The sequence below is a fragment of the Theropithecus gelada genome, chromosome 15 (genome assembly GCF_003255815.1).
Source record: "Theropithecus gelada isolate Dixy chromosome 15, Tgel_1.0, whole genome shotgun sequence".
NCBI classification, from domain to species: Eukaryota; Metazoa; Chordata; class Mammalia; order Primates; family Cercopithecidae; genus Theropithecus; species Theropithecus gelada.
In genome coordinates, this window is record NC_037683.1 from 88,074,060 (window position 1) to 88,087,799 (window position 13,740).

Genomic DNA, 13,740 nt, shown 5'->3' on the forward strand with positions numbered 1-13,740 from the left:
TACGTAATGACAAACTCATCTCATAGCATTTCTGATAGGGTTTACTATACTGATAAGATCAACGAAGCAACACAGAAATTGTGTTTTTATTTTAGCAAGGTTTATGGGCATACTACCTACATATGGGCTGGAGGGAATCGTAATTGGTTGCAGGAGAATGCAACAGGGGAACTTGTTTTGCAACGTGCTGAACTCCCCATTGTTGAATAGATGCTGAATGAGAACCAGGAAAGTCTATTTCTCTTCCTGCACAATAAGCTTATGGGCTGAAAGTTCCATGAAGTGAGGTACTTAACTCGGGTACTAGAATATCCACTCAACAAAGAGGTATTTGGTAAATGAACAAATGTCAAAATCTAAGAAGTGATTGTTACAGTCTTTTTCTAACATCCAGATTTCTATTCCTAAATAGCTTCGATTTCTACTGAGTTAGGGGATGCTTACTTAATATAAAAAATGTTTAGCACTTTTTATGCAAACAAAAATTATTCCCCAAAATCTACCTTACATATTTTATCTATCTAATAACTTATACAATATAATGGAACAGAAAGACTCTATTTTACGTGATATTGTGAAGTCATTCTTGTTTTCTTATGATTTAAAATAAAAAATATTGGAAAGAAGCTGGGAAACATATTAGTAAATGAGCAATCAGGGCGCAAGATTTCTGCTGTTTGAATTTTGGGTTCTACTCCTAATGTCATCCAATAAGAAAATCGCTAGTTTTTTTGTTTTCTACTCTATTATCTGTGTAACTTTCCCTTTGATGAAAAGTAAATAGAAGTACTGTTGGGAAAATACTTGAAACTGTGAATGGTTTTTTATAACATGGATTTGAATCAAACTTAAGATATTTGCAAACCCAGTCACCAGAATAATTTTACTACTAATTAAAGCAATAATCCCTATTCTACATTGCACAAAAATTAAACTGCTCAAGTTTCTTAGTGAATTGTAAAAAATAATTAGTGCTGAATAGCACAAATGATGCGTTTACCAAACTATAAACAGATTAACCCATTCTTTTAGCCTTCTAAAGAATTGACTACATTAATAATACTGAATTTTAGTAAGTACCCTTCAGATACATTTTGCCAATGCAGATTTGACAGAACAAAATGCTGTCATGATTGAAAAAAATATTTTTCACTGCTTACTCATCAATTCAGATGAAATGATGTCATACGAAGTTCAGAAAGACACAGATACACCCACATTATTCCCACACTGTTTCCTTCTATGCTCTCATCTATAATTTTAATGGAATTAAATGTTTAATGAGTGCCTACTATATACCAGGATATTGGCTTAAGTGCATTCACATATATTATCTGATTCAATTATCATAACAAATACACAAAATAGTAATTATTTGTCCTAATTTACAAATGAGGAAACAATGGTTCTGAGGAGCTGTAACTTCCCAGCATTGCATAGCTAGAAAAGTGTAGAAACAGAACCCTTTTCTAATTCTGACACATCCTTTCACCCTTGCTTTTTTCTTTGTCACCTACCAACTGTTGACCCTAGGAGGTAATGAGTAGTTGGTATTCTGATTCTCAACTCAAAGGATGAATTAATGAATGGACTCACAACTTCTTTTTTTTTTTTTTTTAAATGACCCATACTGCCTCCAGAAGGATACATGGCTTCAATGTAAAGACTTCAGGAGAAGATTTTTTTCAGTGAATGGAATCAAAATAAGACTATCAATAAACATATAATTGATAGCTGATATTTACTGAATATTTACCATGTTCCAGACACTGTCACCTGTGCTTCATATGCATTTTCTCTTTTATTTCTCAAACAGCAAAACTGAACTTTATCAGTTGGGTATAATTTTCATCTCTACTTCACAGAAGAAATTGAGGCACAGAGGGATTAAGTAACTTGCACTAATCATACTGTTACATAGTAAAGCCTGGATTTGGGTCGAGGCACTGAAACTCTAGAACAGTGGTTGTCATCTGGGGCCTATTTTGTCCCCAGTGGGTATTTGGCAATATTTGGAAACCTGTTTGGTTGTCATAAGTGAGGGACGACACTGGCATCTAGTGGATAGAGGCCAAGGATGTTTAAAATACACAGAGCAGCTCCCCAGAAAAAAAAAAAATATCCAGTCCAAAATATCAATGACAAGCATAAGAAACCCTGCTCTAGAACCTGACTTTCGGCATTTCTCTGGACTTCTGTACTACTGAATTTGGGCAAAATCATGGAAATAATGAATACAACATCTCACATTATTGATGATTAATTCTCAGCTGCTTTTAATCTCATGACACTTTCTCATGACAATATTAATTATAATACATTGCAACAGCAGATTTTACTGTATCTCATAATGATCTTGGTATCTTCTGTAAAATAAAAATGCCTGGTTTCAATTCCCAAAAATTCTTGCTAAATTAGTCTGATGTAAATCTCTTAGGAATCAGATATTTTTTTAAAAAGCTCCCCAAGTGATTTTAATGTGCAGCCAAGTTTTGAGAAACGTGTAGAGAAAAATAACAGAGATTTTTAAAGTATGGAACACTTTCTATTCTCCACTAAAATAGTATTCTAGTAATGGCTCAAAGTTATTGAATGTTTATTATGTGCCCAGGGCTGGACTGACTGCTTTGCAGGAATTATCTCACTTTAAATTCTTCAACACTTCTATCAGGTAGGTGTTCTTACCACCTGTCTTAGTTTGTTTGGGCTGTTATAACAAAGTACCATAGACTGTGTGGCGTGTAAGTGACAGAAATTTATTTCTTACCGTTCTAGAGGCTGGTTAGTCGAAGATCAAGGTGCCAGTAGATTCAGTGCCTAGGTCTTGCTTTCTGGTTCACAGTCTTCTCCTCGGTCCTCACATGATGGAAGGGACAAGGCAGCTCCCTTGAGCCTCTTGTACAATGACACTAACCCAATTCATGAGGGCTCCGCCTTCATTCTCTAATCACCTCTCAAAGACCCCACTTCCTAATACCATCATCTTGAGGGTAAGAATTTCAACACATTAATTTGGGGAGGATGCACACATTCAGACCATAGCATCACCATTTTACAGATGATGAAACGGAAACATCTGAAAATTAACTTATCCAGACTACACAGCTAGTGAGTAACAGAGCTGTTTATTAAATCTAGCTCCTTCTGACTAGAAAACCCATGGTGCAAACCAGCAGTTCTGAAACATGAGCATGCCTCAGAACCATCCAGAGAGCTAGTGAACACATAGATTGTTGAGCTCAGTCCCAGAGTCTCTGATTCCGTAGGTCTGGAGTGGTATCTAAGCATCTACATATTTAACAAGTTCCCAGTGATGCCGCTGACTTTGCTGGTCTGGGGACTACACTTTTCAAGAACCACCGTGGGATGGGTTCTATAAAATCAAGCTATTTTTTATGACATTTCTTCTATTTAAGGGGATTCATCCCTCATTTCCCCCTGAATCTTGGCAGCAGTGAGTGGTTGGAGTTTCTGTCCCTCCAGCGTAATGTCTTCTGATACTAGGGACGGCTGTAAGCACCATGTTAGTGTGAAAAGTGCATAATAGCTGCTGCCTACTCTGAGATGGGGTCAAGGGAGAGCTACCCAGGGGAGAAATCAACTCCCTCTTGCCTCTAAAGTTAAGATCCCTAACGAGACAAAATGAAATCTACCAACAAGACAGAAACAGACCTAAACCATTGGGACCAACAGTTCAAAGTGACAATTAAATGCCAGATCAAGGGAATGAAGGGACAGGTTGTATATTAAGGGAAAACAGGAAATCAAGAGAAGTTTTTTTTGTTTCAACTTCCTTGTTCCTACACTTAGAACCACCTATGATTAAATTAACAATAAAAAGAGGCAAGTGCTTTTCTTTTTAAACTATCTCTCATCCCCACTAAACATCGGCAAGCAAGCAAACAAACATATCCCAATCTCCACCTCCCAGGTTCAAGCGATTCTTCTGCCTCAGCCCCCTGAGTAGCTGGGATTATAGACACCCACCACCATGCCCAGCTAACTTTTTTGTATTTTTAGTAGAGACGGGGTTTCACCATGTTGGCCAGGCTGTTCTTGAACTCCTGACTTCAGGTGATCTGCCTGCCTCAGCCTCCCAAAGTGCCCAAAGTGCTGGGATTACAGGCGTGAGCCACCACGCCCAGCCAACTCCATATTTTATCGAATCCCTTTGTTAGACACTGGGAGACACATAAAGAGAGGGTTTTATCCCTAAGGAGCTTATAGTCAAGGTGAAAGAGAAGCATATAAACAGGATTATTGAAGAGTACCAGGACCAAATGAGTGGTGGGGACATAGGATCCCAGGGTAAGCAGAAATTACTGTGGGTGAATGGTCAGGGGACACTTTGCAAACGTGGTGGGAGTTGAGCTGGGTCTTCAAACTCAGGTTAGGTGCAGGTGATTGGAGCAGAGTGGAGAGAGGCTGTCAGGAAGTTCAAGGAGGAGATAGAGGTGGCATGAAAAGGCAGAGACGTGAGGCATTTGGGATGGCTCAGGTGAATGGATGGCTTTGGTCTAGGATCAGAGGTGAGTGCCTGAAGACAGAGCTGGCCCAGGTTGTAGAAAGGTAGGCCAAGGAGGAGCTTAGGTTTGTTTTGGGGAACCTAGAGGGCTGAAAAGTTTTTGATAAGGAAGGTGATGTGATAAGACTGAAACTTTAGAGAGATACCAGCCATCCTCCTTTTTACCTGAACACAGGCTAGATCCACCCCTCCTATCTGAGCTCCTATCTCCAACTCTGCCCTTTGTTTCTAGGCAACGAGCATACTGTGCATCAAGATGCTATTAATTCTCCTTTGATGCTCTTTTGTACCCACTTCCTGGTTGCAAGAGCGGGAGTTGGATTTTTATCAAGGCTCAGGAGACATAAAGATGTATAAGTTTCTATGCCTAATATTTGGCTTTCAGCACCCTGTGAAGGGTGCCTACTAATTTCATTTACTCAAGTTAATATTTAATAACCTTTAAATAGTTCACAGGGAACAATTCTGTCTCCACATTTGAACTATAACACATCAAATATTTGATATCCCCCAAATCGATTTTCTTTCCGACAAAAAAAAAGAAGTTCTTAAATGGTTTTCTTACTTATCCTCATTACCTACAGATCTTCTAAGTTAGAATGTTATTTCTTGTATAATACAGAAAACTAACAATTACAATGAAAACAATCAAATAGGATTAAATCCATAGGATTTAAATACACACTGGACTGTGAGCTTCCTCATATTTATTTCCAAATACAAATGATGGGAGTTACTTATGAATTAATTAATAAATATTGAATGAATGAATGATAACCAAAGTCAACAGCCAAAATGCATATCGCCACAATGAGCAAAGGCATAAAGATTCATATTGAACTACATTTACTGATTCCCAAGTGTTTCAGACATAATATTAAGCACTTTCACATTTACTCCTTTTATGATTTAATAAGTAAGTGTTACAATCCTATTTCAGACATGAGTAGCCTGAGGTACAAAAAGTTAAGTAATTTACCCAAGAAGTGACAACCAAATGTGTTAACTCAAAGCCCAAGATTCTTTGCTAAAGTTTTTACCAAATGTATCTAATCATAACGAATACCTAAGTGCTTATGAATATAGATCCCCAGACCCCCCCTCAGATTCTGACTCAGTAGTTGCTGGGGTCAGCAATCTATGCCATATGTCTCCGGTGATTCTGAGGACCATTCCAAGGGTCTTCAGTCCCTGCTGCCCATTAGAATTACTTTAGAAGTGTTTAAAATTCCAGATGCCTTGGCCCAGCTCCCCCCCACCCGCCCACCAAACAAATCAATGAGAGTAAGAAGGAAATCCCTGGACATCAATATTTTTAAGCTCTCCGGGTTATCCCAGTGGGCATCCACAGCTGAGAACCACTAAGTTCAGCTCTACCATGCCGAAAATAATCTTGAATGGATTTCCCAGCCTCCTGTCCACCCCTTGCCTTTCTCCCCATCAAAAAGCAGTTCTACTACAATGTAAGCCAGGAAAAAGTGGAGACGTTTAAGAGAAGACAGGAACAAAAGGAGGGTTCATAAACCATTTGTTTTCTGTTCCTGTGTTAATTTACTTCGGATAATGGCCTCCAGCTGCATCTACGTTGCTATAAAGGACATGATTTTATTAATTTTTATGGCTGTGTAGTATTCCATGGTGTATATGTACCATATTTTCTTTATCCAAGCCACCATTGATGGGCATCTGGGCTGATTGCATGTTTTTGCTATTCTGAATAAAGCTGTGATGAACACATGGGTGCATGTGTCTTTGGTAGAATGATTTGATTTCCTTTGGGTATATACCTAATAATGGGATTGCTGGGTTCAATGGTAGTACTGTTTGAAGTTGAGCAATATCCACCTGCTTTCCACAGTGGCTGAACTAATTTACACTCCCACCAACATACATGGTTGCATATGCATAGACTTGCTCTGAAAAAAAAGCAAGGAAACATCAGTCGGTAACTCATTGGGGTAGTACTGAGGGCTGAGGGTGGGGCTCATGCAAAGAGATTAAAATTTTCCCTTTATACCTTTTTGTATGTTATGATTTGTTTCATATCAAATACCACTTTTTTTAAATTAAAGACAATCTCTTTTTAAAAAAAAAAAAAAAGAAGCCATTTGTCATAATAGTGTATTGTATTTTCTACTAAATGAGTAGTAGACTAAATGCTCTTGTCACAAGGAGGGAATGGGTAATTATGCGAGATGATGGATATGTTAACTTATTCCACTATAGTAACCATTTTACTACATACACTACATGTGTCCTATAACATCATGTTGTATATTTTAAATATACATAATAAAATTTATTTTTAAAAACTTAAGAAGAAAAATGTTTGTGATAAGTGATTAGTGGAAAGAAATCAAGAGCTGTCAAAGGGGGTAGGGGATGAGAAGAGCAAAGAGAAAGATCTGAGATTCATCATGCAAGCAATTGAGCAACCCTAAGTAAAGTTAAATAAAGCTAATACATATGTAGGCATTTTGCTTTCATATAAAGAACATATTTTGTTCCCATGGAAGTTAACGCAATTTTTACCTATTCATATATTTAGCCTTCCTAGCGAGGATCAGAAATTTCTGTCTTCGTTTCTTCATCATTCTTGCAAGTGGGAGCACCAGGGCACACTGGGGAAATGAAGTTACTTTAGACTTCAGGTGTGGGGCCGGGTGAGGTCACCTGGTGGTGTCTCTACACTGGTGTTCACGCTTTCTTGCTGCTGCTACTCCTGTTAGGTACGCGTATTTTCTTAGACTCTAAAATGCTCCTCTGCTGTATTAACTACTTCATAGACAACTGTGATCCAATATCTGACAGGATAGGAACATGGTAATACCTTGATGCAATCCTTCATCCAAAATAATTTGAGACAAACTAATTCTGAAGAAAATTTATGTTGTACTTTTATAGTCACAGGGATAACTTTTGTTACATGCCATATGCATATCAAATCTGTTTCCAACAGGATGAAAACAAAGGGGAATTTAAGTGCAGAAATTATAGGGATCTGTATAATTTGGGGGTGGGAACATCTTGAAGCTGCTGATTGCTATTAAGCAAATGCTGCATTCTTTAGCGAATAAGTAGCATCAAAAAGAAAAACCGATATTCTCCCTCCCACCTTCAGCGCCTGAGCAGCCTTTCACCCTTACTTAATGAAATGGAGCCGTTGATGCCTTTAACTCCTCTTTCATTTAATCTCATTAATGCAGTCTGTTAGGACTGTAGTTGTGGGTTAACGCAGGGGCAGTCTTCAGACCTCCCCAGTGAAAAGTGTCACATTTTTCAGTTAGACTTTTTTCATTGCTACGTCAAAATGTGTGAGAACCAGCTCAAAACTAAAGCTGACGCCACTGGTGAGTTTTACATTTTCTTCTCTCTTCTGACATTTAACTGTATGGACCATCCCCCAGGCAAGGAAGTAAGCATTTATAAGCTCTCAGCAAAATAAATTGATAGCTAGGTGTGGGAACAATACAATATTTTCTGACTCAGGAATGTATATAGTGAAACAAGTCACTCAGGCTTAATTTTACACTGGAGAAGATATTTATATATAAATACTGTCATATCCTGGAGTGAACTACCAAATGCATAAATTTTGAGATTAAATTCAAGTAGTTATCCACCACATTATACTAACATTAGGTTAATCATATGAATATCTTTCTCACAGTTTTGTAGCTTTGATTTTGGTCATCGGCATTGCTATCATAGTCATTTTACTCTTTTAAGTTTTAAAAAAATCCATTTGATTTATATATATGATACCAGATGCTTTATCATACGTAAGAAACATATTTTCAAACATAATAGCTATTTGGTTGAATGATTATTAACAATGAGATGAATTACATTTCAGTTTTTCTCCAAAATTTTTTACAAGTTAGTGCATAATTCCCTAGACACACATTATCTCATAACATAGGCAAATTTGGAGCACTGGTTTTAAGAATATTTTAGTGTAAAATGATTTATTGTCATTTCCTTGCTAGTACTAGATAGCAATGCACCACAGTTGGAAAAATTAAAATGTAAATTGATAAAATTGTTTCAAATAATATAGACACTGCATTGTTCAAAAAAGATACTTATCAAACTAGAACTCCTTTAATATATAAACTCAGAATCACATCTTTTCACAGTGCTTATAGCTTCCTGGCGCTTGTATTTGCAGGGAAAAAAGTAAATACTGTTTCTATGCAATTACCAATTTCAAAATATATGCATTTAAAGATTTTATTGGTGAAATAAGCTATAACCAGCAGATTGCATTTCTGACATCAGTGGAGTCTTTAAGTACTTATCCTTGCTACTGACAGATTTACTCAGGATATTGTTGCTGCTATTGTTTAGAAATTAATAACACTAGACATACTAACGTCTATGTACTTAATCTTCTTTGGATCTGAATTACAATAAGCAGGGGCTCAAAGGTGAACAGAAATGTTTCTTTCTCCTCTGATTTTGCATTTAAAAAAACATGAAGTTATCTTCTACTGTAAAATTATATAAAACATAGTGGTCGATTTTTGGGATTTATGTACACATACACACACACACACAAAATTCACTTTTTAAATGAACTATATGAACAAATGAGTTTTTGCTTTTTGCAAAGAGAACCAGATATTTCTCTTTCTCCACTTAAATTTTAGTAGAATTAAAATGAGTATCCCAAATGAAAGCTGTAGTTTAAAAAAAAAAATTCCTACAGTAGAATACCTGGTGTTATGCTTAGTAATTCCTAGTTTTCGGTAATGTTTTCTCGTCTAATATTGCCCCCCAAAAAAACTCTGCCTCTTTAGAAGTAATTCAAATGTCTAAAAAATGGAAAAGACATGTTTTGTACCAATCCAATTTACATGGTAGCATCAACATGCCTTTGCTACAAATTAACGTATAAGAAACATAGCTAACAAACGGAACAACCATAAGTATCTCCGTTCAAATGTTAGTATAGATCACCAAAAGATCATTAGATTGTTCTACTTGTAATAAAAGCAATTTGAAAGACGGAAATTTGTTAAAGTGAAATTTGAAAATTATAATATCGTTTCTCACTACTTTTTGTGGCAATTATACACAGTGATGTTGTCTCTGGGAATAAGGGACAGTCGACATGTTCATACAACTTCACCAGCTTACATAAACACTGAATAAAGCTGTTAGGGATTAGGTGCAGCATGCTGGATCTGATGCGCTCAAATATAAGATATCTCGGGTCCCATAATATTTAGGATTATGTTGGTAATCTCTTTAGAGAAAGTGTGCAGTATCAGCAGAACAGACACGTCAGTCTTTGAGGGAGCTATTCACTAATTCTACATTTGCTGGGTGACTAAACCTCCACCTCAGTCCCACACTGACACCGGGCCTTTGTGACATTTCGCATAGGGTGAAATTATAAGAGGGAGCTTCTAGAGTAGCATTCTAAATTATCATTTTGCTCCTGAAGCAATTTCTGGTATGGCGTGCAAATGAGAATACTTTCCTTTAAATTCTGTATGTCTCCTTTTCAAAAAGACCCCGTGGGTAAGGATAAACTAAACTCAAACTTGCCTTTCTCTGACCTCTAAAGTCATTCTTATCTCTAGAGATGAAATAAGAACTAAAATTATCTCTTTAATTCTATAATTTCCTTTTATATCAAGATTCAATTCCGAAGCAATGGAGGCTAAATTGCAAATTTGCTGGAACATAAATTATGTAACAACGTCATTTTCAGTGCAGAAATTGACAATATAGTCGTAGCATCATCTATGTTCAAAAAAAGTCAAAGCTCTTTTAGATAATCCAAACAATCACACACACACACACACACACAGACACACGTGCGCATGCCAGTAAATATCTCACCTATGTTCTATAGTTTGTGTATATAAGTATTTGGGGCATCAGTGGCTAGAGGCACATTAAAAATCAAAAGTGTCTGTAAACGTGAAAAAGGGACAAATAACACTACAGGCAAATTGGTAAGATGTTATGAACCAGTTAAATAAAGTTACTATTAGATTAGGAAGAGAAATGTTAATAGAGTCCTAACATTCTAATCTTACATGGACATTATCTCAGTGTGGGGTGATAATCCACTCACACACCTCATGAGAAGATATGATGTCACTTTTATTTTACAACGTTTCTTTTTTCTAAAACAAAGGCATTGAAATTGGTTCTGACCACTATATTTTAGAACATAGCCTCCTTCTTTTCTCTGCCGTCCTGTCTCGTCTCTTTTTTTAACACACTCAAGAGATTTAGTCTTTCTTTGCCACCAACCAGAAAAAGACATGTTTTGCTTATTTTCAAACTCTCTGAACAAGTGCTGAGAACTTCAGGAATGGTCTCTACTGTGTCTATCAATGAATACAATGAGAAACAGCATGTATGCTTTCTACACCAAACTTTAGTCACTTGACTTTTGCTCGTGTGTGTGTGTGTGTGTATGTGTGTGTATATTGTGGGGGGTGGAGGGCCAAAGGTTATTGTCCCAATCTTTGAATTGTCTGACTCCAAGTATCTAATTTAATGGCTTTATATATAGAGTTAGCAAGCATGCATTAAATCCTTGGTCTTTTCAAGTATTCTGGAAAACAATGCAGTACAGGAATTACATCTCAGAATACAGTGAATAATACTTGGTCGAACTATATGAAATTGGCAATATTAACCATTTTTTGCACAAAAAGGTGGCAATTTCATATGATTCAACTTGATATATGGTTAGTGACTACAGATTAAGGCATGATTGATAATTCTGGAAGCATTCTGCTACTAGTTACTTTTCATTTAACCCCGTTAACTAAGTCTCCAAAATAAACATGTCATCTGGAATTTTGTTCTTGTTATTAGATATTCCTTTTTCACTTTTTAACCACCAACTTTAAGATTGCCCTTTCCCATCAGTATTTACTACTTGAAACTTGCTCAATTTCCAAGACCTGGCTCAAAAGCCACCTCAGCACCAAAGCTTCCCAGCTTCCCCCAGTTCATATTAACATCGTCTTCTTCCAGGTTTATTTAGCAGTCATCTGTCTGCCCTGCATTCTGGTGACATAAACGTGTGTGGCTGTAGAATTATAGTATTAATTGGGAAGATAGAAACTTGGTTTTGCACATAACTGTGGTCTAAAATAAACAGATGTTGGCTGAGTTGTTTTTGTTCTCTTGGGGTTTTTTTGTTTGTTTTTGTTTTTGAGACGGAGTCTCACTCTGTCGCCCAGGCTGGAGTGCTGTGGCGTGATCTCAGCTCACTGCAACCTCTGCCTCCCAGGTTCAAGTGATTCTCCTGCCTCAGCCTCCAGAGTAGCTGGGATTATAGGCACACACCACCATGCCAGGCTAATTTTTGTATTTTTAGTAGAGACGGGGTTTCACCATGTTGGTCAGACTGGTTTCAAACTCCTGACCTCGTTATCTGCCCGCCTCAGCCTCCCAAAGTGCTGGGATTACAGGAGTTGATTATTCTTAGCATGAAGGGCTGTTGAATTTTGTCAAAGACCTTTTCTGCATCTATTAAGATAATCATGTGGTTTTTGTCTTTGGTTCTGTTTATATGCTGGATTATGTTTATTGATTTGCATATGTTGAACCAGCCTTGCATCCCAGGGATGAAACCCACTTGATCATGGTGGATAAGCTTTTTGATGTGCTGCTGGATTTGGTTTGCCAGTATTTTATTGAGGATTTTTGCATCAATGTTCATCGGGATATTGGTCTAAAATTCTCTTTTTTTGTTGTTGTGTCTCTGCTTTGGTATCAGGATGATGGTATCTAGATGATCAGGCTTTGGTATCAGGATGATGTTGGCTTCATAAAATGAGTTAGGGAGGATTCCCTCTTTTTCTATTGATTGGAATAGTTTCAGAAGGAATGGTACCGGCTCCTCTTTGTACCTCTGGTAGAATTCAGCTGTGAATCCGTCTGGTCCTCGACTTTTTTTGGTTAGTAGGCTATTAATTATGGCCTCAATTTCAGAGCCTGTTATTGGTCTATTCAGGGATTCAACTTCCTGGTTTAGTCTTGGGAGGGTGTATGTGTCCAGGAATTTATCCATTTCTTCTAGATTTTTTACTTTATTTGTGTAGAGCTGTTTATAGTATTCTCTGATGGTAGTTTGTATTTCTGTGGAATCGGTGGTGATATCCTCTTTATCATTTTTTATTGCATCTATTTTATTCTTCTCTCTTTTCTTCTTTATTAGTCTTGCTAGCAGTCTATCAATTTTGTCGATCTTTTCAAAAAACCAGCTCCTGGATTCATTGATTTTTTGAAGGATATTTTTGTGTCTCTATCTCCTTCAGTTCTGCTCTGATCTTAGTTATTTCTTGCCTTCTGCTAGCTTTTGAACGTGTTTGCTCTTGCTTCTCTAGTTCTTTTAATTGTGATGTTAGGGTGTCAATTTTAGATCTTTCCTGCTTTCTCTTGTGGGCATTTAGTGCTATAAATTTCCCTCTACACACTGCTTTAAAAGTGTCCCAGAGATTCTGGTATGTTGTGTCTTTGTTCTCATTGGTTTCAAAGAACATCTTTATTTCTGCCTTCATTTTGTTATGTACCCAGTAGTCATTCAGGAGCAGGTTGTTCAGTTTCTATGTAGTTGAGCGGTGAGAGTTGATTGTTCTTAACGTACTCCTTACTTGTCTTTGCTGGACCATCTCAGATGCTCCTCACTACCTCCAGCAAAAGAAGCACCTCTGTGCAATTCACTTTTTTGAAAAATTAATAGACATTTTTAGCACCACTTTAGATTTACAAAATAATTGAGCAGATAGTACATAGAGTTCTATGCACTCACTAACCCCCAGACACAATTTCCTCTATTGTTATTTTGCATAAATATAGTATACTTGTTACAATTATAAATCAATACTGATACATTATTATTAACCGTTTATTCTTCATGTTGTACTGTTCTATAGGCTTTGACAAATCTGTAATGACGTGTACCTGTCATTACGGTACTGTACAGAATAGTTTCACTTCCCTAACAATTCCCTGCCCTTTACCCTTCATCCTCTTCCCCCACTCCAAACCCATGGCAACCAGTGATTTTTTAAATTATCTTTGTAGTTTTGCCGTTTGAAAAATATTATGTAGTTGGAATCAAACTGTCTTCTTTCACTCAGTGATATCCATTTAAGTTTCCAACATATATTTTTCTTGGCTTAATAGCTCTTTTTATATTGCTGAATAATGTTACAATGAACAAATGTACCACA

At 36.9% G+C, this 13,740-nt stretch overlaps 1 protein-coding gene across 2 annotated transcripts in view; it reads left to right on the top strand.

The window, feature by feature from the left end:
- The window catches only part of RORB (RAR related orphan receptor B), a 191,477-nt gene that overhangs the window by 110,902 nt on the left and 66,835 nt on the right, over positions 1-13,740 (top strand). Inside the window, exon 1 of one of the 2 annotated variants that reach the window (XM_025359720.1) lies at positions 7,791-7,875. The exons of the other annotated variant lie outside the window; for it this stretch is intronic. Within the exon in view, the coding sequence (XP_025215505.1) occupies positions 7,836-7,875 (40 nt within the window). The 5' untranslated portion in view covers positions 7,791-7,835. Of the gene's footprint in view, positions 1-7,790; positions 7,876-13,740 lie in introns of those variants that run through there. 2 annotated transcript variants of the gene reach the window in all.